The 26132-nt window shown below is 36.7% G+C and overlaps 1 protein-coding gene across 4 annotated transcripts in view; it reads left to right on the plus strand.

The window, feature by feature from the left end:
• The first annotated feature begins 3333 nt into the window (after positions 1-3333).
• Positions 3334-26132, plus strand: part of Mtmr6 (Myotubularin related protein 6) — a 374237-nt gene continuing 351438 nt past the window's right edge. The window contains exons 1-2 of one of the 4 annotated variants that reach the window (XM_081738793.1): positions 3360-3516; positions 23578-23640. In XM_081738793.1, the coding sequence (XP_081594919.1) occupies positions 23602-23640 (39 nt within the window). In that variant the 5' untranslated portion in view covers positions 3360-3516; positions 23578-23601. Of the gene's footprint in view, positions 3517-23577; positions 23641-26132 lie in introns of all 4 variants that reach the window. The other 3 variants (XM_081738791.1, XM_081738794.1, XM_081738790.1) reach the window with 3 other exon arrangements.

The following is a 26132-nucleotide window of genomic DNA, read 5'->3' on the forward strand; positions in this document are numbered from 1 at the left end:
ATATTTATTAAATAGATAAAACCAGATAAATGCATTAGATAAATACGTGTCAGGCCTGACTTGTTATTAATACACACAACTTAATTATGAATAGATAGATTTAATATTAAAATATATAACCTGAAATATCAAAGCAAGGTAACGAAGTGCCCCTTGCAATACACATCGCAATGGATAACGTCGTACTGGACCGTTTCATTAACCGACAATAATCCGCCATAAATTCTATTCTTCTTTTATTTACCTAAATATACGCAGGAACTTGTTTTCACATAGGCGTATGTCCCACAGTCGCGTGAAGCTTTCAACGTGTCAACTAAAGTGCTGTATGCAGCATTAACCAACAGTAATGTGTGTTCTTCTGTGCTCTATGAATGACCTGTAATCTGGCATAATGCGCACACCAAAATTTTATCGTGGGAAATTCGTAATGTTTGGTTGTGCTTTATTCACGACTTCCTATGTGTGGTATCCATATACAAAACTCAATGCTATTAATTGGCTTATCGGGCATACTATCTGTTATATCCTCTATGACGTAGTGTACCGTGGAGGAATATTATTTGTATTTAAAATTTGTTCGTAATCAAACTCTTACTAGGACTACCCGAATGAACCGCCTGTATTTGCTAATTTTCTCAAAGTGTTCTTATAAGGTTATATATATGTTATATATACAGGATGTTTCAAAACAATACCGACAACATTTGGGAGGCGATTCCTGACACCAAGATAAACAAAAATTATAGACCAACATGGGTGAACAAATGCTTCTTTCGGAGTTATAGGCTGCTGAAAACATGAAAAAATGAACTTTAATGGTCCATAGCTCCAGAATCATGGGACCTACCGTAGTCGGGTCAAGACTTCACTTCAGAATCCCGAGGTATTCACGCAACCATTTTTATAGAGGGAGTTTGGGTGCGGGCTTATAATTTGAAGTACTCACCAACTACCTCTATAAAAAATGTTGCAGAAGTACCGCAGGACTCTGAAACTTGGATATTTGGGTAGGGCACATATTAGTTCCTAAGTGAAGTCTTGATCCGACTACAGTAGATCCCATAGTATTGGAGCTATGGCCTGTAATTCATTCTTTCATGTTTTCGGCAGCCTATAACTCTGAAAGGAAGCATTTGTGAACCCAGGATGGTCTATAATTTTTGCCTTATCTTGGCGTCAGGGATCACCCCCCAAACTTGTCGGTGTTGTTTTGAAACACCTTATATATCTATAGGGTGTCCGGTGAGGAAAGTCAAAGATTTTGGGAGGTCATAGGGGAGGTCATTCTAAGCAAAAATGCTTATGTGAACTAGGGTCTATTTTTCCTCGTTCCGAAGATAGAGGTGTGGGTAACCTTTTGCCTCTTGCACTTGCCAATTTTTGTTTGAAACGTTCTAGAACACGCTGTAGTTGGGGTTATGTTACATATTATACATCGTTTGAAAGCTAGTGAAATAGGCTTGCAGATGGTATACAGATTGTGCCAGTACTGCCTATAGGAGGGAAGTAGCGGAGGGAATTTTTTCGAATTTCTCTACACAATTCCCTTTTTAAAACAATTTTGCACTGTTCTTGAGGGGAAACACTGTCACTAGAGGAACACTATCGGTTTAGGCGAAAATGATACTGTATACCAAAGATCCAGGTGAAATGTCAAAGTTTTTAGCTTTATTAGAAGCTGTAAAAAAAAGTATTCTTCCTAACTCCTCACTCTAATAACATAACAATGTTTTCAACTTTCCATAAATGACAATGTTTACGAATATTAATAGACGAATGTTTTTATGCAAAAGTGGAAATATAATACTATTCCTTAACATACAAGAGATCTACATTTCTATGTTGGAACACTCTGAACAACAGATGGTTGTGAAACAAAACCGATTTGAATTAAAGTTTTCGTACAACATACTGCACGAGAATGTCCATTGCAATAGGGTTGTCGAAATCATAAATAATTACTTCTATTGCTCACAAACATTTTGCTTTTGCTTGTCTCACGTACACCCAACAGAGACGTTGGCACTGTTATGCCCCATTCCTTCGAAATGTTTTTGGATCTTTTTTCTGCTTTAAGCGGCGCACCGCAACTAATTACCTTCAAAGAACCTTTATTAGTTCTTCTGTGTCTCGTGTCTGCAAGTGATAATAGGGTTACGTCTCCATCTGTTTGCATTAGAAGTAATTACTTATGCTTTAGATTACCCTATTGCAAGAGATATTCTGATGTAGTATGTTGTGCGAAAACTTTAATTCGAGTGGGTTTTGTTTCACTGCCATCTGTTTTTCAGATTATTCCCACATAAAAATGTAAAGCTCTTGTACGTTAGGGAATAGTATTGCATTTCTAATTTTGTATAAAAAAAAACATTCGTTTATTAATATTCGTAACCATTGTCATTTATGGAAAGTTGAAAACATTGTTATGTTATTAGAGTGAGGAGTTAGGAAGAATGCTTTTTGTTTTTTTTTACAGCTTCTAATAAAGCTAAAAACGTGACATTTCACCTGGATCTTTGGTATACAGTATCATTTTCGCCTAAACCGATAGTGTTCCTCTAGTGACAGTGTTTCCCCTCAAGAACAGTGCAAAATTGTTTTATAAAGGGAATTGTATAGGGAAATTCGAAAAAATTCCCTCCGCTACTTCCCTCCTATAGGCAGTACTGTCACAATCGGTATACCATCTGCAAGCCTATTTCACTAGCTTTCAAACGATGTATAATATGTAACATAACCCCAACTACAGCGTGTTCTAGAACGTTTCAAACAAAAATTGGCAAGTGCAAGAGGCAAAAGGTTACCCACACCTCTATCTTCGGAACGAGGAGGAATAGACCCTATGTCCACATAAGCATTTTTGCTTAGAATGACCTCCCCTATGACCTCCCAAAATCTTTGACTTTCCTCACGGACACCCTATATATATATATATATATATATATATATATATATATATATATATATATATATATATATAAACTTCATTGTTTACTTCCTATGATTATGCTTTTTAGGGTAAAGAAGACAGTGGTCATTGAAAGTTAATTATGATGAAATTTAAATTTGTGGTTTCTCACACGGGAATCGAAGGCGGTAGCAGGTGCACCAAAGGCAAATGAGGTAGCCAATAGTAACTCGCAACGCAACGCAAAAAATGTATAAACGAATTATGATTGATATTTTTGCAAATTAAATCAAGCATTGCGTTTACCGAACTCGTATGGATTGAGACACATGTTCTGATTGTTTAAGTGGATAATTAAAATTAGAAATGTGGTTTTATTAATAAAAACGGAAAATAAAGTTCTATGCACCTGGCTATATTTATCATTCTGAACGGTCAACGCATGTCGATTGTCTTCTGCTGTGTATGGTTTTCGTGAATAGATTTGCGTGATAAGTAAACATAAATTTTATTACTGTATGGTAGTATAATTCCAGCAGGGTATATGCTGAAGCAAATTTAATTTCGTGGCAGCTATCAATATGGAATTCATCAAGACACCGAAGGTATGTTACTTCATATTTTTTAGGCAGTTTTAGTTGACAACAGTTGATGTCAAAGTTGACAGTCTTCTTCAGTTCCAGAACACTGTAAATACTGTGTAGAATATTAGACTTGTCTTTATTGAGTGGTTATTCATTATGAGGATTATTACTTAAAACAATCTTGTTTATTTTACACGATTGTGCGTTTCGTTTAGTGCTTCCTCACATATGAAAACCAGATTATTTGATAACTGTAATAGTAAAGAATGACCACTTTGTGCCTAGTAAATTTGGCTACTGTATTATTTAACTCAGGAAATCATTATTATGTATATCAAAGATGTTTGCATGGTCGCTGATACATTCAGTCGTCTCAGGGGTTGGCGTGGTTCATTGGTAGAGTGTTTATTTTTAGTTTGTGGGGTTTCTAATTCGATCCCTGTACGCGCCAACTTTGCGATGGAACAAGACAGTGTGCATGGATTTTCTCGGGATTCTCCTCTTTCCTCCCACTAACTTCATGGGTTAAGTTTAGAGTTACCCCTCCGTTTTTTATAAATATCAGGAAAATTTACAGGAGAAATGAGGTAAGAAATGATAATTTGATGTTTAGGAATGTAAGTTCGGCAGGAGAGTTATGTTTAATGCAAGAAAAGATATGTGGAAGTTAGTACTATTTGCCGGATGCGGAAGGTTTCAGCAGCATGGTAGTTGTAAAATATGGCGAATATGGCGAACAGGTGTAATGGATGCGCAAAAATAATGAAGAAAACCTTTTAAAATTTTGTGAAGCCCACGGGGTACTGAAGTTACGTGAAATGTAACAATTTTTAATACTTTTAAGCATTGTTTTTTGTGTGTTACAAAGTCCAAGGGCACCTTCAGACTGGAGGGGCAACTCTAAACTTAAGCCAACTTCATTATCATTCTAACATTGTCATCCATTTCATCATCTCCGTCTCGCTTTGCTTTAGCCTCTGCTCATAATTTTGGAATTATAAAAAGAAGTCTTTGATCTGTGAATTTAAAGGACTATGTTTAGTACAAGGGGTCCAGAAGCACGCAAGAAACAAAATTTACACAAGAAATGAATGATGCAAGTACTTAGACGTAACATAACGTAACCAAATCTAACCTAACCTAACCTAACATAAACTAACCTAAGCTAACCTGAACTAACCTAAACTAACCTAATATTGGTAGAAATAAGCGAAATACTATCATTTTTTGGAAAATTATGCAGGACCCCTACACTAATATAACATAAACTAAACTAATCTAACCTAACCTAAACTAATGTAACCTAACCTAAACTAACATAACCTACCCTAAACTAACCAAATATAAACAGAAATTACCGAAATTGTAACATTTTTTAGAGAAAACAGCTGGACCCCCTTCTGCTAAACATAGGCCAATTTAAATGTGTATAGTTATTGTACTTTTAACAATGAGAGGAATGTAGGCCTAATGGAAGAAAATTATTGCGAAATAATTGATGGAACGAGATTGTGAAATAAACAGAAAACCTAGAGAAATCACACGGACACGGAACTCTCTACCAATAAGCCACCGTTTCTCACCGTAAAACTAGAAATTTCGGGTGAGCTCTACACTGCCCACTGCAGTTGGTAGTTACGCAGACACGAAAAATTACACTCGACTAATGTTTCTAAATGGGTCCAAACTACCCTAAGCTATCCCGACCCTACTCTACTTCATTGCATCTTTTTAAGACGGTCCTACTAACCGATGCGCAGCTAGAGCTAAACAATATTTATGTTAGAATTATTTATCTAACGTATGGAACATGTAATATTTTGAATTATTCACCTAGTAATGTTCATCGGTAGTTCATCTAGTAATGTTTTGTATCACTCGGACACTTTTCCTCAGGGGCACACAATGGCTTAAGGATTTTTTTTCACAACATGATTCACCCTTTTGTGTCTTAGCAGTGGTAATATAACAAATATTCTTAAATTATCGCTGTTCAGACATAAAACAGCAGTGTAAAGATTGTGTAGTGTGTTCCTGAGGATAAGCGTCCGAATGTTAGTTTCGAAATATTGGAATAAAAAAATGAAGGAGTTAAGTACCGCAAGTGGTCCCCAAAAATTTCAAAATTAACAGGAAATTATTAAAATTATACCAAATTTAAGCATCAGACGGTAATTTTTTATTTTGACTAGAACATTCACTGGGACCGATTCATTTGATTCAGTTCCCGGAGCAGTTCAGGAATCATTTCCGACTGATTCCATTTCAAATCTCCAGGCAAAAGAAAATTGTTCCCCCTCACAGTCTCAGATTTAATTCATTTTTTTAAATATGGGATCTCCATGCAATATTATTAGACCTGTATTTCTTTCTTTATGCTGAAAAAAAAATCTCATTCGATATACAGCCTTCCAAAATGACTGCTTTCCTCCCGGACTTCTCGAAAAGCTTAAAAATATGGCAAATTAAAAAAAAATATTGTAGAAAAACGAGTGTACTTAGAAACATAATCGCCATGGTAGGAAGAATATAAAGTAGTGTGTTTCGGTTATGTTTGTAGCATGAAAATTGTTATCACACAATCCATCCTATATTACCGCAAGATTAATTTTTTGTCGAGAATTCTTTCTGTACACAATCCTCTTATGCCCTTTAGCATAGGGTTGCCATATTTTAAAATTAGAAAAGTGAGGGATTCTAAACCGTAAGTACTGATGTGTATTACAAATACTGACCTGGGTCTTTCGGACCACTTTTTTAAAAGTGATTTTCTTTGTTAAATGACACTTCTAATGTGCTTTTCTAACGAAACTAAAGTAAATAATAATAATAGTTTTTGCTTTTAATGTTTTTTAAGTTCAGCCGATGTGAGTCTCGAATTGTAAAATAAGTGTTAAGTAAGTATTACAGTAAGATATCTGTAATTGAGGAGCGTTTTTTCAAAACTGGATATATCTCAAATTTCGAGAAGCGGCGGTATAGATGGGATAGGTGTGTGTTTTATGCTACCAATCGAGCTGTGAATTCAGAATTGGTAAATCTCGATCTGCCGTGTGTATAGCATACTTAATCATAAGCATATTGTCATAGCTATATAGAGTTTATGTACAATAATAACGAAAATTCAATTCCTGTAAAAAAAAAAAAAAAAGTTTTGTGCTTATCGAGTTTTGAAAAAACGCTCCTCAATTGTAAGGGTATCTGTAAATCAAGTTTTTCAAAACAAAAGCAAGGAATCCCGAGAACATTGAATTAATAAGCGATATATGGTAGATATTGTTCATAGGGTTTTCTCTTTAAGAAACAAAATCATTTCTAAATTTTTATCATGAGAAAGGCAAAGCATATAATATAACAAATAGTCCTTCGGCATTTTTGTAGTTTATGAAGTCGTGAATAATTCAAGTATGTTTATCACAACATCCACAAACGAATATTCGTTCGTATAGCACCTCCAGTACATTACATTAAAAGCACATGAACTACACAAAGAAAACCACTGTGCATTAGAGCATATCTCTTATTAGCAAACGGCTGTGCGCACGCGCTCCGAGCAAATAGCTCACAGCCTGAACCTGAACGCGAGTCTAAAGTTAACTCAATCGCGATTGAGATTGACAGAGGTGTTGCGATTTACGCTGAATACAACGATACTTTATCAACAAAGTCGTCTTAGATTTTTCTCCAATCCATAAAAGCGGGTAGTTTATCGTGATTAAGAGATGATTAAGCGGGGGACGAATATAGGACCTGAAAATCGGGTAATATTGCAACCCTACGTTAGTATAATCAACACACTTAATAGATCCTTCCTTTAATAGGCCTTCTCCATTGTTATTCACACAAACGCAGTAATTAGTGCACTACGATATCATGTTACCAGTGATAACAATTTTCATGCTTCCAGAGAACACTAGGATGATGTTCACGACACAGAATCACGTAACAAATGTTTCGTGGTTGCAGCAGACCTTTCTAAACACTTGCTGAGCAGATATCACTTCGCTTCTTGAACAAGTTCGAACTCGATACCTAGAGTTACGACGGGTTCTGCAATAATAATAAAGAATTTTTCTTCGTCTTATTATTACAACTTGCACAAACATAATTTTTATTCGTCATTTTGGTTTTACTAATGATAGTAGACATCAAGTGAAATTCACAGTCAATGTTTCAAACTATCAATAACACATCCGAGATAAAACCTTTTAGTGAAATATCTAAGTTTTCGAAAACTTTGGTGGTGTGAGGAAAATTGTGCTTCATGCAATGTTTACCAAATAAAAAACACAGCGTCATTTGGAAACAAATGAAAGTTCTACGAAGTTGGCAACACTGCCAACCGAATTGCATCGCTCTTATCCGCGTAAAAATCATCATATTGATATGAATCAACTTCTGAATTTCATCATAACTTTAACACATAGTTTCTGATTTAACACGGAATATATACAGGGTGGGCCATTTTAATTAATCCACTAAAATATCTGAAAAATGATAAAACATAGAATAAATGTTTCAAGTACACGTTATATATTGCTAAGGGGGAAACCTAATTCCGCCAAAGGAACTCCTCCCCGCCCCCCCTAAATGGGGGTAACGTAGGGTAACTTTGAAATGTCAAATGGAAACATGGGTCGAGTAATACCTCGTTCGAAAGGTCTTGGAAAACTAAGTAACGCTGTACCAAAAGATGTTCCATATTGTGCACCGGTTTCAAAATGGCCGCAATAATATGGTTCGGAAACTCCAGTACCCATAGTGTGAAAACCATGGAAGGTAAATGAATGGAACAAAATTCAAATACGTAAATATCATAGGCCATATCGAATGGTGTGGTCCCTGTGATCCCAGTGGCCTCTCTAAAGGGGTCTTGGGGGCTAACTTCAAAATTTCAAATAGTAGCATGAGTCGAGTGGTACCTCGTTCGATAAATCTTGCAAAATCTAACATATTGAAGGAGAAAACGATTGATGTGAAATGGCAGTGTTCTCAAAAGGCCGCCGAAACATAGTATCCGTGTCAGAGAAAAGGTTTAGTACCCGTAGTATGAAAGCGATTGGAGATAAATCAACAAAAGAAAAACTGGAGTAGCTAACTGACGTAAGGCACATCGAGAGGTGTTGTCGGGGTGACTCCAAGGGCCAACTGAAAGGTATCCGGGGTCAACTTGAAGCTTTCAAATAGCAGCTTGAAGCGAGTAACATCACGTTACATAGACAAATTAATATCAAACAGCTTCTGTATGAAAATTTTCGACATGAGACACCGTTTTCAAAATGATCGCAAAGACATGGTGACTGTGTCTAAGAAAACGTCTAGTGCCCATAGTATGAATACGGTTAGACATAAATGAAAATAACGAAAATTAAATAGGAGAACCACGGAGGCGTTCCAAGGCTCGAGAATAATACAACAGAGATAAAAATATTAGAGTAAAATTGCCATAATGTATAGAGAGAAATCCAAGTCCTGCAAAATAGTCCTGAGAAATCCAAGTCCTCTCCCTGCGCTCTGTATGTGAGTGGGGTGGAAAGTAAAGTGAAAGTTCAAACGAGAACTCTACTTTAATTTGTAAATTAAGGCTAGCCTTACAAATAGGTATGGTGTGGTTGAAACATTTGTTTGTAAGGATGACGCTGTAGTGACTAAAAAAAGAGAAACTTTTATGCAATGCGTGCTGGTTATTCAGAAAGCATTTCGGGGATATACGTACACACCGTTTCGTCCCTCAAGCTCACAATATGACATGAATGCTAATAGTTAATCAAAATGTAACTGTGGCCATCCGCGTTAACTTAGTGCACCAATTCTCTATGCATGAAGTCTGCCTTCCAAACAGCATTGGGTAGGTCAATGGTACGCCCGAACCGTTGTCCGGTCGGACATTGAAATTTTGAAGTTAGCCCACAAGACCCCTTTAGGGAGGCCACTGGGATCACACGGATTACATCATTCGATATGCCCTATGATATTTACGTATTTCAATTTTGTTCCATTCATTTACCTTCCATGGTTTTCACACTATGGGTACTGGAGTTTCCGAACCATATTATGGCGGCCATTTTGAAACCGGTGCACAATATGGAACATCTTTTGGTACAGCGTTACTTAGTTTTCCAAGACTTTTCGAACGAGATATTACTCGACCAATGTTCCCATTTGACATTTCAAAGTTACCCCCCGTTACCCCCATTTAGGGGGGGCGGGGAGGGGTACTTTTAGCGGAATTGGGTTTCCCCCTTAGCAATATATAACGTGTACTTGAAACATTTATTCTATGTTTTATCATTTTTCACATATTTCCGTGGATTAATTAAAATGGCCCACCCTGTATATATATATATATATATATATATATATATATATATATATATATATATCATTTTCCATTGTCGAATTTGGGTCCTGAGTTGGAAACACTGTAATTCGAAAACGAAGCGGAATTCGACCCATGTTTATGCGAATGTTTCTTTTTTATTTGATGTCAGGATTCATCTGTTAAAATTTTCATACTGTCTTTCAAATCACCTTGTACAGGACCTTAAATGCCCATAGTAATTAATTGCGAATATTAGGGGCTGTAGGCGCATGAACGGTTAACGGGTATTAAATACCTAGGTACTTCTCCAATAGTTGTAAAAATTCAGATTTTTAAATAGTGATGTTTTTGAGAAAATGGCGCCCAAACATGGCGTCTTAATGAAATTTTCAGCTTTTCATCGTACTATAACGTGCGATGTAACAAGCAGAAACATAAGTCATTTTCAAGAGACCATATGGAGTAGATTTCGGTGCTAGAAGCAGATGGTTGATTCGGCTCGTGAGGACAGAAACAAAGATGTTTTAAGTTAGCTAAATTTTCATCAAAGTTGGCAACATTGCGAGTGATTTCACGATTCCTATTGAACCAACAGACGAATTTTGCTCCTCTACCGAAACACACTAGTTTGTATTCTTCCTACTATTGCGATTATGTTACTAAGTTCATTCGTTTTTCTACAATAAAAAAATTTATTTGACATATTTTTTTAAGTGTTTCGAGCAATCCGAGAGGAGGGCAGCTATTTTGGAAGTCTGTATATCGAGGTAGAAATCATGTATATCGGCGATCACACTGCCCGGGGAATTGGGAGAAAGAAAGGGCTGGGGAAAAGAAGCGGCCTGGAACCATTGTGTTACCATTCCAGGATTTGCGTGGTATGAGTGAGGAAACTCATTTAGATGGCTGGGGTGGAAAAGCTGTTACGCTTTTTCCACCGAGTATCTCTATCGAGAATCGAACCCGGGACCGCTCGCACCAAACGGGAGATAGCAACTATGTCACATCAGTAAAACACTGTAATAAACAGTCATTCATCTGTTTCCATACTAACTTAATTTATAATCATTACTAGCTTGGCCTTTTTCGCTGCTCAGCAGTGGCAGCAATCAATTGCACTTTCTTGCTACCTACAACTACAAGGTGAATAATATGATATATATGGATATTAATCTCTTGGGATTAGAAACTGGAAGGATACGTAACGTAAAATGAATTTTGGATTGTAGATACACTTCATGCAATATGGAAAAGAATTTCGTCTGCATGTAGGATTGTCATATATATGGATATATGCCCTACGTCATATAACCATGACGAAGGAAGTGATTGCTGCTTTATTCACTGTCGTAGTTATTGATAATTTGAATTAGAAGAAATAAACCTAGATGGTGATTAATACGTTAGATTGAAACGGGGCAGAATGAATAAGGATATTAAATATATGCTTCAAGAGTCAGTCATATGAATTCTTAAAAAAAGTGAGTGATTTCCTATTTAGGGAAACACTTGTATCCTTGGCTAATTTTCGAATAAATATTGTAACACTATCACAAGCAATTTCTATTAAAATGAGCTTTACAGTATAACTTATAATGTTTTCTTCCAATTTTACCATATTATGTAGTTTATAATTAGCCAGCACTATGTAAGTAAGCATGTTGTAATACAAAAAATGTTTAATTTTTCTAATGCTAATGATGATGTGAAAGCAATTTGAGTGAGCTGCTTCTGCTGTTGATGTTTTGGAAGTCTGAAATAAAATTGCATGAAAATATATATTTTTTTTTTTTTTCGAAAGTTGTCATGAAAAATAATTTAGCTAATTATTATATCATGTACGAGTATGTATAAGCGGAAACTTAACTCTTTTGCCCCTGGCGGTAACATATGTGTACATTATATGTATATTTCAAGGTTAATATAATTACTCTGGAGGGTTCAAAATGGTTGATTTTTATGTTTTGTATTATTTCTTGTCTGAATCATTTTCCGCTATTTCTCTGCTGCTTTTATCTATTGTCAAAAAACTACGTACAGTTCTTGTAGAGTACTTCTAGACGCTATTACGTCATAATGGACGAAGCTCAGCCACATAGGCTTTTATTTTTGACGACTCTATTTACAATTTCGTCCTTCCGCTTTAGCGATGTGTTTCGAGTCTTTAAACTACATATATGCAATGATGTTTTCGATTAATGCCATTTTGTATTTTACATAACATGTTTCAATCCTAGTGTACATAAATGTGTACGTCCTATAATTCTCTAAATATGACACCTACAAATAAAATGACGATTTAATTTCATTTGTTAAGTCATAAAGAATAATAGTACAAAATAATAAAAATCAGTGAGGAAAAAAAAAAATCAGAACCGAAATGGTTAAAATTGAGTAGAATTTATGTCCTGATCCTCGACGGCTTTCATTCCACAGCAATGTGGATAACTACGAAATTTTAAGAAAGAAAGAGGAAGAAAACTCCATATTACATCAATATCGAACATTTTTTTTAGAAAGTGTTGTAGAAAAATATTTGATCATATCATGTATATCTGAACACTTTCAACTTCAGACAATATACTAACACGCTCAGGAATTTCAACGATCATTTTACTTATATACAACTGCTATTTCTGAAAATCTATCATATTTCGGAGCTTTTGGCTTTCCCCTAGAGCCTTGTTCACGGAGGATGAAAACAGGATTAATAAATAGCAAAAACATCAGGAAAGTAAAACGAATAGACTCACCGGGATAGAGCAGTTCAAGGAATGTCTTATCTTAGCTGCCCGTCAATCATTGAATGGTGGAGCAGCACACTGTAAGATGGAGGGCCCAATTTGTGTGATCTTTTGTTCAAGAAGGGAAGGTTGCCAACTCATGTTGATGTTTTTCTGCCAATATTGTATGTACTTTTTAATTACTGCTTCCCATTCCTTGCTTAATTAACCCTTATGTATGTTAAGGTTTGGATTTTTAAGGGAAAATAAATAGGTTTTCAAAAACAAATCTTTCTATTTCATTCTATTTTATTAAAGGCCTGAAACCGAGTGTTCTGCTGTAGCATCTCCGAGATGTTTTTTGAGTCATACTTTTAAGTTTCTTTTTATCATGCCTATATAGCCCTCCAGGGAACAGCACGTCATCTCGTAAACTTCTGATTTTTCGTTCAGGACAGTGTAATAACCATTTAATTGAGTGATACTTTTTTTCCAAAATTTTGGGGGCTTTAATGCAGTGTGAAAACCACATTGAGTAAAAATCTTAATGTAGTGGTCAATCTGGAATATATAAGTACTTCGACCCAGTTTTTGTCAGTGTTCTCGGTTTCAGGAATGTCTGAACATGCATCATCACTTTCCCGTAAGCCCCACAGCATAATTGTGGAACGTTAAACTAATACGTAAGTCAACTATGATTTTTCAGATGGTAAAACATTGTGGCAAGTATTTTTTTTCGTTAGAAGTGTGTTTTTTTATTCAAGGAAGGTGCAGACAAAAAGAAATATCGAATTTAAACCTCAGTTCTGAATTTTTGGTAACACGTACCCCTTTGCTCGTACGTCTTTATATCTTCTGTATGTAACACAAATCATTGGAACTCGCTGGAAACAAATGATGCCGGAAGTACTGGCAGAAATATGTCCTGCTCAACTCTTGTATTCTTCACGGATTTTAACCTCAAAGAATAGGTTTATTTCCTAATCCTCAAATGAAGCACGCGCCGTATATCGTTGAAATCGGATAAATTTTACGAAAGGTATTAGAGAAAGGACGGACAGACAGATAGACAAACCTGCTTCCATAAATAAATTGAGTCTAATGGTAGACGCTTGCTTGTGGTAGTTTCAATAAACATGCTAACTGCAATATCTGATGTATGTATAGATCATACTGAAATCTCAAGACATACAATTTTCTTTTTCTTTCTTTCACCCCGTAGAATTTTTTCAGGTGACTTAGAGTTTAGTATTTTTGATGATATCTTGGTTATATTTGCAGTGGAACCCCCTGTAATTGGAATATCATGCTCAACTGTGAGTTTGTTTTCTACGAAAACATGGTGAATTGTAGATTCTTTAGTGTTTGGTGCCATGTAATTTTGTGTTTGCCAACAAAAGCTTCATTTTTACTATAGTTTCTAATGTTTTCGTTTAGTCGCACTTGGGCTTGGTTACAAATTATTACATAATGTTATTCAGTAATCTTATTGAAATCGTTAGTTTAACTTCTCGTACCGAGAATCGTTAGTTTGGTCTATGCCTTTAGATCAAAGGGAAGAGCAGTAAATGCTAATGGGAGCATCAGTAGAACAAGAAAATAAAATTTAATGAAAGAAACCGGGAGTCACGATGTAGTCCACCCCAATCTTACATTATTGAGATAGAAGTAGGGACCTTTTCTCAAGATGTGAGCTATTGTGCTCCTGATTATGCAAACAGTATTCGAGATTTTTGTGCAATTTATTTGTAGCTTTAATAGATAAATACAGTGTTATTTTCAATAATATACAAATTTCTGTGGTAATGTTTAGATATTAATGCTTAGTTTCGCAAACAGCGAAAAGATTTATTATATCTTTATTTTTGAAAATTTAAATATACATTTTTTTAAAGCATGTAATTTTTACGTAATAATTCAATCATTTACACATATTGTGAAATACAAAGGTATATCAGAAAATAAGTTGAATTTGTCTCGAATACCCAAGGTTTCTGTGTAGGTTTTTTTTTTTTTTTTATGTTGTAGATACAAAGATGAAGGAAGTGAGACGGCAGTGTTATTCATTTTTAATGGGCCAAGGGACAGAAAGCATCTGACATCCATCGATAGTTGATGGAGGTCTCTGGATCGAGTGCTGTGTCGCAGAAACAAGTGTATGTGTGGTGCAACACAGTCGCAAATGGTAGAAGGACTGTAACAGATGATGACAGAAGGGGCAGACTTGCAACGTTTATCAGTGACGTCGATGCGATGATTCATGAAGAGAGAAGAGTGAGGTTGCATGACATTGTAAATCTCATATGGTTTAGTGAGGAGTATCGATAGACTGGAAGAGGCACAACAAGCTACGGTTACCTGGTTAGGAAACCTGGAGCCACGTTTCTTTGAAAAGGCCATGGACGATTTGGTGTCACGTTTGAATGGACCGCAGTGGTCCTTACATCGAATGTTAGTGTGATGCCATGCGTCAAACATGATACAGTTTGAGATATTTATCTGTGCACGTTTTTCAGTAAATCGAAAATTCACCTTACATTTTGATACACCTTTGTAATAAAAGTTTAAAAAAAAATTCACAGTATTTAAAAATAGATTGAATTTTTAAAAATTGTTGTAGGGTGAGGCTGATTCTTTCTTCTTGCCACACGTGTTGCACTTTATTGAAGTTTTATAATTCGAGGTTTTAAAGTAGATACTGTAAAAACAACATTTTATTTTGGGTGGAATTCAGCCTGTGTACAAATATACTACCTATGCACTCTCTATAGCCTAGGAATGTGGAAAGCGAGATTTATTTTTTCATTCCGTCAACTAGGGTGAGTAAGGGTAACTATGAGACAGATTTAACAACGTTTCCACGTTAATCAGCTTACATTAGTTTTGAAAGCGGTTAACCTAGGCAGCAGTCTATGGTACCAGTAGAGTAACAATTTGCTGCCAAGAAAATTCCTGTCATCTGATAAGTTGATGAGTAAATGTCAAATTTGTGCTGTCTCGTAATTTCCCTTCAAAGGGGTAATTATGAGACTCCTATTGTCCTCAGCTTTCTGTATGTGATATTGAGGCATAAATGAGTCCAATTGTGAGACAAAGAAGTCTACGTTATTTTGTGTTTATTACATAAAGATATACAAATATTTGGCTGAGTTACAAGAAAATAACAAAGAAAGAAAGTGGAAATAGCAATTGATATTATTCTAATATTGTTGTGAGTTGACTATAATAGGCCTATCGGTTAATAGCCTATATTAGATAGTTTCAGGTTACAAAACAGGCTTATGAAACAAATTTGGACCAAGTTTTAGGCTGTTCACTAAAAGACAACTTAGGCTACTTCTATTTCTTTATGTTTTAGTATATTGATATGCTATTTTCAGCAAAATAATGTAGGTATACGATTTTGAAAGTTACTAAGAAACAAGATTATAGGCAACATATTAGGATACCGAGACAGATTACAGTTGTTTCTCAAATACATTAATCTAGCATGCGTCTCATAATTACCCTCTATATAACCGAAATTAGATACAACAACAAGAAAATTTGTAACTCTGAAACGAAAGCCGAGGGAGAAATTCAACTTAACCTATAACTGATGACCTACCAGGCTTCCACCAATCCCATTAGTTTTACAACAGTGATATTACTGCACGAGTAGATATAAAAGTTAATGATAGGATATCAAATTTCGAAACATTTTTTAAATGAGTTTGTTAAAAAAAAATGGTACATCCAAACTTTTGTAAACTGAAACTTAAAAATGTAGACAAAGCATTGTGAAGGATGTTACTAAATGCCTGTGCTCTTAATTTGTATTTACCTGCAGTGGTTGAAGATCAGTGAGGTGTCTCATAATTACCCTCCGCAGGCAGTGTCTCATAATTACCCTCACTGACCGTATGGTGTTGAAATATAAATTGATTTAAATTCGTCACTCGATCTGAATCCTGAATTGGGCATTTCATCAGGGAGATGTAGCTTTCCATATTAATCAAGTATCCCCCCAGAAATATGAAAGGGGCATTGTGGTCCTAGTCGTAATTCCATATTTGTCATAGTTCCATAACAATCACAACAAGGGGATAAAATAACCCTGTACGTCTGAATCTCTCTTGCATAACAATTGTGAACCCACGACATACAAGCCGAAACTTACGTGGTCCACTACTATTACAATCCCTCACTTGAGCACAGTACACTCTGATAGTTGACGTTCTCTAAATAACTGACAACTGAACCGTGTTCATCTGATCTGATAGTATAGAGCGCAATTGCTTTTCTTCTGCTATGCTCCATTGTTCAGTTTCTATTTTGTTACCACCATCATAGTCACTTGACTACATTTTTTCTAGCACGATTTGTAAATAAGTGAATTGACCATTGTGCCAAGTGTTCTGATTTAAATTTACACGTAGAGGTCCTTCATAGCTAATCAGTAGCATATGCGCCTTTGGCGCAGTAAACCCGAGTTCTATTCCCGGCGGGAGCTCATGTGGTTCGAATCCACGTTAAACTGTAGGTCTCATATAGCCTCGCTGCTGAAAGGGACGCTACACTCAAATCAAATCAAAATCAAAATTAATCTACACCGTGATATTCATCTGTCTTAAATTATTTTGCTGTGCCAGGCACAGGATTGATCACGCATCTACTCAGCAGATTTTATTTTGTGTTGCAGTTCCATGGTTCTTTTCTCCACAATGTAGGCTTATAGGCAGAAAATGATGTCTGGAATGTATGAAAAATATGTGTGTGAATTCCAACAACATATAAGAAGTTTAAATTCCTACTTAGAATTCGTAGAGAGCGTGAAAGTTTGAATTTTTTTCAAATTTTACAAAAGTACTGCAGCAGGAAATTTATTGAATTATGAATATGGAGAATCATTTGTCACTTAATTTGACTGGTAGTAAATTTTCTTTCTTTCTTTGTTTCCTTAATAATGTGCTTAGATTGTATATTAGGGAAGAGCTGTGCATGCAGACCAAATTAAACAGCCTATTTATTTATTTTGATATTGACCTTAATTCAAGGACAATCTAATTACTTAAGTACATTGATAGGAATGGTTTGTGGCATACTTGATAGAAGTTTATACACCAGCTTACAATGGGAACAGATAAATATTTGTTGTACGATTTAGCGATAAAGATTCAGAGCTTGTTGTTAAAAAATATTCTGAGTCTGAGTTCGTTAGACATGCTCCAGCAAACATCATACAGAATGTATTGAAACCTGAAGTTGAAGAGACGAATATAATGAAGTGAACCTTCGTGAATTAGACTGAGTGGTCCGAAAGTAATTGCGTTGTGTGTGTGTTTGTGTGTATGTATTTCCTTAACAAAAAATCATCTTTTGCATCTTAGGTACCCTGAACTGATATTGACATCTGCAGAGCGCGCACTGTTCACAAAACTTCCCATGGACGAGTAAAAGAAACAGGTTCGAATACCGATTCGACATTGCAACTTTGTGGTCCTTATTCTCCTGAAGAAAGAAAGAAAAAGAACTATAAGGGAAGTCCAAAACAAGTAGCATAAAGTCTTTCAAGATTGCAAGAGACATGTAGTGGTCTACTTACAATGACGAAAGTGAGGATTTTCTCTTTCGTTGCCTTAAAGCTTTAACCACTGGCATACTCAGAAGGAGGGTGGTGGTTATTCGGGCTTACAAGTTCATATTTCAGGATTTGTGTCGCCACCAACTGTAACCATGTTTAAGCCCTACCAGGTGGATTCACCCGTGATTCGCTTCCAGCTTCTGGTATCAACTTCTTCATGGACTGAGAATGGAGCTTTGAATAAAACTGATGAATTACCTCAGTTTTACTGACTTTATGGCCCTCCTAGTTGCGGCAAACTCAGTGGAATAGAACCGTTATTCAAGGACCCACAAAATAGTCTTCCTTTCTCCTAAAGGCTTCTTTCACCATTCCTATTTTTGCTTTAATTTCACGTTCGCATTCATATCATCACTAATACTACCCAGGTATCGAAAACTAGATAATTCTGTTCTATTCTCTCTTCTTCTACTTCTGTATTTGACACCAACTACTTCCAGTCACTATGAATTTTGTTTTTCTAACATTTGTTTTCATCCTATGTTCTTCACAGCCCCTCCTCAAGTTTTCTAACACCTTACTGGTTTTCTTTTCAGATTCCGCAACAAGCGCCATATCATCTTCAAACCGACTAATTATACTACCTCCTACCGAAACGCCATCTTCATTATGTAAGCTCTTTTTCATTGTCTCTTCTAAGATAGATATTAAATAAAATTGGCGAGAGACAACATCCCTGTCGAACTCCTCTTCCAATCGCCTCTCCTCTGTCATTTCCTCCCTTAGTGTAATAATTACTTGTTGGTTCACATGTAAGTTTCTCATGAGTCTTCGATCTTTTCATTCCAACCCAACCTTCTTTAGAACTCTCAACAATAATTCCCAATTCACACGGTCAAAAGCCTTTTCTAGATCAATAAACCCAACACGTCTTCCCCCCCCTTTTTTTTATAAACCTTTCACTGATTATCCTTAATAATCGAATTGCATCTCTTGTGCCCTGACCTCTTCTGAACTTGAACTTTTCCTCGTCAACTTTTTCACTTGTTCTTCCGTACAACCTTCTGTTTAGTATTCGAAGCATAATATTTGCTGCTTGAGATATGAAATTAATAGTTCTATAATCGTTACATCTCTCTGGGTTCGATTTCTTACCCATTGGTATCATGATCGTCTTCAGGAAATCGTTTGGCCACTCTCCTGTTTCATATATTTCATTGAGAGTCGGATCAATTCTTTCTTCCCCGTGACTCCAATATTCTTAATGAATTCGATTGGTATATTATCTATCCCGGTTGCCCTTCCATTCCTAATTTCGGATATAGCTTTTCCAAACTCATCCCGAAGAATGCTAAACCCGTTATTATCCTCGCTTATTTCTTTTCTTTTTTTTTTTACTTCAACATTTAGTCACATGGTCTATCCCTACTCTCATACGAGTCCTCACATCTTAATTCCATCTTCCTAAGACTTTTCTTCTCTCGCTGACTACCTTTCCATTCATATTTTCTACTGCCACCATATCTTCCCTTCGAAATTCCATAAATTTTACCTCCTTGTACAGTTTCTCACATTTTCCAACTCTTTCTAATTCTTCTATGTCCATACATTTTCTGTTGTAAACCTCTTCCCTTGCTCTGTCTGTTTTCCTTCGTAACTCGTTGTTTAACTTCCTGTACACTCTTCTGCACTCTCCTGTATTAGCCTATTTCTACGTCTTCCTTTCCCTCATTTTCTGCAACATCTGTTCTGTAACAAATGCTTTCTTAATTCTTTTTGTGTTCGCGGTAACCTACTACTACTTCTGCAGCCTGCTGTGTGCAAAGTTTAATATGCTCACACCATCTGTTACTTATAATGTGAACCTATTCTTTCCTCGTTTGAGTATTTTTCTTCGAAATTTTCAACGTACTTCCTCGTTTTTTTTAACTTTTCAATATGCAACATCTTGTTCCCTACTTTTCTTCTTCCTACATTTTCAGTTGAATATCCACTTTGAAGCACAAGTACTTCGGCAGCCAGTACAAGAGAAAATGTCGGCCCCGAGAAGACCCTCCGCGCTCTTCAAGCTGTCTTAAATCATAACATAATCTATTTGATATCTTCGGCCTTCTATTGAGAATTCTTTCTAATTATATCTTCTTCTCTTGTGCTGATTGAACCACATGTTCCAATTACTAGTGAATTTTATCTACAGAAATTGATCAGTTCCTCCCCTCTTATCTAAACCATATTAGCCTACTACACTACTTTCCTGTTTTTCTCCCACAGTTGAATTCAAATCTCCCATTATAATTGCTTATGCATTCCCTATTTTCTCATAATTTTCGTCTGTATCACCACACACCACAGGATCGTTTTTTCCTTTAAGCCTTAATATCCTAAATCGATCATTAACAAATTCAATTTCCATTACCTTCTCTTTTAAGCGCTTACCAAGAATTATTACCACACCCTTATGACCATTTTTCTCATTACCTGAGGAAGACATTCTGTACAGTGGCGGCGATACTGGCTTCGCCCCCCCCACCGCAAAACTGAACAAAGGGCCATGTGTTACCCGAACTTCATTCACAATTTCTATATGCGTTTTTGGATTTACGATTTTGGATAATTCGGGTTTCGGCTATCCGGGATTATATTGTAACTACATTCCACACAGAAAAAATTAATGTAGAATATTTTTGTGTACTAGCATAAAATATAGTACTTTCATTGCCTAGAATAAAACTGAATGGAAACTCTTCTTGTATCGTCACACCGGAACACGAAACACACAAACACACACAATGAAACTAAGGAGAGGTATTGTAAGCATCATTATCACTATATTTCACTTGGAATGGAATAGAACACTAAATTTTTAAGAACTGTTTACACGATAACCTTCGGTTCTTCAGGAGCAAGAATTTGTCTATAATTTTTATTTATTCATTTATTTATTTATTTTTAATGTTCGATGCTCAAAATGGCAAGCGCACGCAATCTACCTTTTGCCATGATGCTCCGTAAATAATTCTTGATAATTTTTAATTTTGAAAAAAACTTCTGTGCAATTGTGACAGGAAGTGTGAGGTACAGCTGTAAGTCAGTAGTCAAGTCCGGCAAACTACTCAAGAAGCAACTGTCTTCTTCAATTAACAAGTTGCAATGTCTCGAATTGTTTTCTTGGTAGATATTTTCAGCGAACACAATAATTTATTGAAATACGCGATAATTTATTGTAATACGAGGTAATTGTAGTCTAAGATACACGATAACGAAAATATGGCATAATAGACTAATATAAATAATATTGTAAGGATTCCCACATTAAAAAAAGCACATATATAACGACACGTGCCATTATGTACAAAAGAGACGATACACTAAAGAGGAAGACACGAGGGAAACCGAAAGGAGACGGACCACACGAAAGGATCCGAAGGAGGACGTACCACCCGAAGAGGACCTATAAAAGAGGGACAACGGAGGAACCCGACATCAGTTTGACCACTGACCGACTAGCCATTACCTGCTCCGAGGTCACACTGAACTAGGGGTACACCTTTCCTAAGCCCTATGTCGCACTGGACTAGGGATCCTAACTACAACTAAAAACCTTACGAGGCTGCCATGAGCTGAGGGGTTTCCCATAAATCTCACCTATAACCTAGCAAGTGTTCTGAATCTTCCATGAGCTGAAGGGGCACCTGCAAAACACCAATCTCCTTCATCTGGTAAATTAGGAGAAAATACACTATTAGACTAATTACTCTTTGAAAATTAAAGACATTGTACTTAGAAATTTTATAATAAAATTGGTGAAAGAGAAGAGACACGTCCGGACCGCTATTTGTCTCTACCTACAAAACATTTCGATATACAAATGTTACACTGGAAATTTTTTTTTTTTTTTTTTTTTTTTTTTTGGAAAATTGCTAAGATCAACCTGACATTCATGTTCACACTCATGCCTTATTATTTAATTTTAATGATTACCTCATTATTTAATTTAGTGAAACTGTTAGAATTAGTTATAGGCTGTGGAGAAACACTTTCAAAATGCATTAAAATTGTAGGATAAATGACGTGTAAAAGGTGCCTTGGTGAGCATACTTTGTAGGGGCCCCTTCTGGTCCGCCCCCCCGCGCCGGTGGGTCTGCGGGGCCCTTATCGCCGCCACTGATTCTGTATCCTTCTCTTCTCAACTTCCCATTATCTTTCCATTGAATTTCACAAACTCCTGTCAAGTGTAGATTATTTTGTTTCTTTTCTTGTTAAAGTTTATGTAATTACCATTCCTGTAGCATGATACATATGTTCCACGCCCCCATCTTAAACGTTTTGCTCTTGCTTGTCTTCCGTTCTCTTGCTTTCTTCCCCACAATTGTTACTCTCTCGTCCGCTAGTCTTGAATATCAGAATGCGGGGATATTTGTAGAGATTCGTTTGTATTTAAACATATAAGTCCATGTAAAGGCTAATTCAGGTAACAGACTCTATTTTTACGTATATATTACGGTATTGGGAACTGTTAGTTAGTTGTAGTTTGTGATGATCTTTCACAAACGGCTTGTAACAGAACGAAAAGAATTAATTATATACACATGAGAAACTAATAATAATAATTATTATTATTTTAAAGCTGTTTGTAAGTGATCTGGTACTGTATATTTGGTTAATCTTGAGTTAAATAGCTAAATGTAGTGCGTTTGCTTATAGTGAGGAAGTAAGAGAAAGAATGGAGAGCCAATATTAGAGCGCTTTTGAGACCAGATATCTGAGTATGTAATGTGAACTTTGTAATGGACAACGTCATGCTCATGCATATGCAAGCTCCGAGACATTCATATTTCTATATGCTATATCATTCTATCAATTATTTCCTCGTTTTGGACCGCAGTGACTCAGTGGTAGAGCGTTCACCTCTGGTGCTTGGGGTCCCGGGTTAGATCCCAACCCCCGCCAAGTGAACTTTATGGTGGACAAACACCGTGTGCGTGGGTTTTCTCGGGGTTCTCCCGTTTCCTCCCACTTTCTTCATTCCACCATTTGATTCATTACTCATCATCACCGTCTCCTTTAGCCTAACCGGCATAACCGTGGGACGTAAAACTCAAAGATTTCATTTCATTTCCTCGTTTGCTTTCACTATTGCCTTCTTTAGAGTAAATAGGAAAACTTAAAATGTTAAAGGGAAGTTTCATTTCATTTCAACAAAGCTATTACAATTCTGTTAGATACATATTACGATGAGATTTGATTAAAATAGTTTGCGAGAGACCTTAAGCATGATCGTTATGTTGCATCGGTTTCAAATTTTGTTTTACGTGCAGCTGATTCATACCGAAAACCTTGTCAGTCAGTCAGTCAAGTTCAGTGCTACTTGTTGGAAAGATTCCAGTAATAATTTCATTTGCAATTTAATTTTATATTATTTTGCTTGAGATAAGTCATGCAAACTGACATATAAACTTCTCAACTTTTTTCAGGATTAGTTCCCAGCAATTTTAAAAATGGAATCCCTGCAATTTGCAGTACAACTTCCATGTCAGGTTTGAAATATTTTCTCGTATCCCCAATATAATATTAATAAAATGTGTTATATGGGTACTGTAAATGAAGTTTTATTGCTGTTTTAGGAAAACGTAATGTATTTGCTTTGAAAACTAGTATTATGTTTCGTATATAAACGTACTGTATGTAAGTTGGGTGTTAAATTTTTTTGTAGGAAATCTATGCCTACAAAAGATATAGAACTACTGTATGTTAGATATGTTTTAATTTTGCGTTGATCAGTTTGAAGTTTACATATTTAGTGCCGTGCATTGAGCATAAACTGCAATGAGCCTGTAATAAAACTGTAATAAAAGATAAGTAAATAGATAGTAAATTTCCACCAATTTTCGGGTTAAGCACATTATTATTATACTAGCACACCCTTTCGTTTACGTACTCCGTGCTTACATACTCTTCACACGTAAAGAGACGAAAAAGAGGCTGATTCATAAGGAATATATGTTGTATACATTGTTTGACTTTTTCATCATTTGTTATAACTTGAATTCGTAAATATAGATGTGGTATGGTACCTGTTTTTCATTATTAGTCTTAAGTATTTAGCATATGAGACTATTGGATTGAAATATACCTGGATCACTTTATTCGAATTGATTTGAAGTAAGACTTCCATGTAGTAGCACTATCGTACAACAATTCTTATAAGGTGTTTATATATATAATATAAGGTGTATAATATATATAAGGTGTTTCAAAACAACACCGACAATTCGGGAGATGATTCCTGACACAAAGATAAGACAAAGAGTATAGACCAACCTGGGTGCACAGAAGATTCCTTTCAGAGCTGGGGGGCGCGGTGGCTCAGTGGTAGAGCGTTCACCTCTGGTGCTTGGGGTCCCGGGTTCGATCCCAGCCCCCGCCAAGTGAACTTTGTGGTGGACAAACACCGTGCTCGTGGGTTTTCTCGGGGTTCTCCCGTTTCCTCCCACTTTCTTCATTCCACCATTTCACTCATCTCTCATTATCACCGTCTCCTTTAGCCTAACCGGCATAACCGTGGGACGTAAAACTCAAAGATTTTTTTCCTTTCAGAGCTATAGGCCGCCAAACACATGGAAAAATGAAATTTAAAGGTCCATAGCTACAAAACTATGGGACCTAAAGTAGTCGGGTCAAGACTTCACTTAGGAACTAATTTGTGCACTATCCAAAAATCCATGTTTCGGAATCCTAAGGTACTTACGCAACAATTTTTGTAGGAGTTTAGTTACGAGCGTATACAAAGGTTGGATTTTTAGTAATGGTATCACTGCTATACGTATACTCGGGAACAAAGCAATTCATTATAATTCATACCAGCGGTAGGTTAGATGCCGACTCTCCTTCAGAGCACATGAACTCGCCTGCCCTCCCCTCCATGCACGAGCAGCACCAGCAGTTAGAAGGCAGTTCTGGGTGAGTGCTCGCGGAATAATGATGTTTACGAAACAAGATCAGAGGAGGTGGTTGAAAATTGAATGCACTAGAGGTAGGAATGCAAAACAGTGGTACGAACTATTACAAGATGTTTGCGGTGCAAGTGCATTACCATACCGTACAGTAGCAAGGTGGGTCAAAGCCTTTTATGACGGACGACAAAATGTCACAGACATGCCTCGCTCCGGCCATCCTCCTGAAAGTGAAGATGATGTGCAGAACGTGAACGCATTAGTGCTAGCAGATCGGGACGCCACGATTCGTCAATTGGCCAACGATACAGGACTAGCGTGTGCTGAAAATTCTGAAGAAGAGCCTGGGATTGCGTAAAATCGCATCAAGGTGGGTTCCACATGATCTGACTGAACAACACAAGTGGCTGTGATGTGATGCCGCTCGAACACACTTGGAGCGGTATCAACGTGAAGGTGAGGCCTTCTTACGGCGGATAATTACTATTGATGAGACCTGGGCCAGAGCGTATGAACCACAGCTGAAACAACAATCAAACGAGTAGTGTCATCCTGCGTCACCGAGAAAAACAACAGTTCGAAATACCCCAACCAATGTGAAAGCTATGCTCATCATTGCATACGACTGGGGTAGTGTAATCATAAACCATACTGTCCCCCAAGGACACACCGTTAGTGCAGAGTGCTACTGTAATTTTTTGCAAAACTATCTGCGAACAGCTGTAAGACGAAAACAACAACACTTCCTGACGAACCCACTCATCATTCTGCATGACAATGCAAGGGCACATTCAGCAGGTGCGGTCACAGATTTGTTGCAACGGTGGGGCTGGGACGAATGTATCACCTCCCGTGTTCTCCAGATTTAAGTTTCTGCGACTAGACCTCTTCCCGAAAACGAAGGAACCACTTCGTGGGACACGCTCTTCCGTACAGTTGATGATCTCCTCCGGGTGACCGATCGCTCCATCCGCACTACCCAGTGATTAGGCACTGCCAGCGGCTTTCACATCGCTGGGAACGCATGATTCACAATGCTAGTGATTACATCGAGGGCCTGTAAAACTACGAACCTT

This window comes from Thermobia domestica, chromosome 14, assembly GCF_964235325.1.
Source record: "Thermobia domestica chromosome 14, izTheDome1.hap1.1, whole genome shotgun sequence".
NCBI lineage: Eukaryota > Metazoa > Arthropoda > Insecta > Zygentoma > Lepismatidae > Thermobia > Thermobia domestica.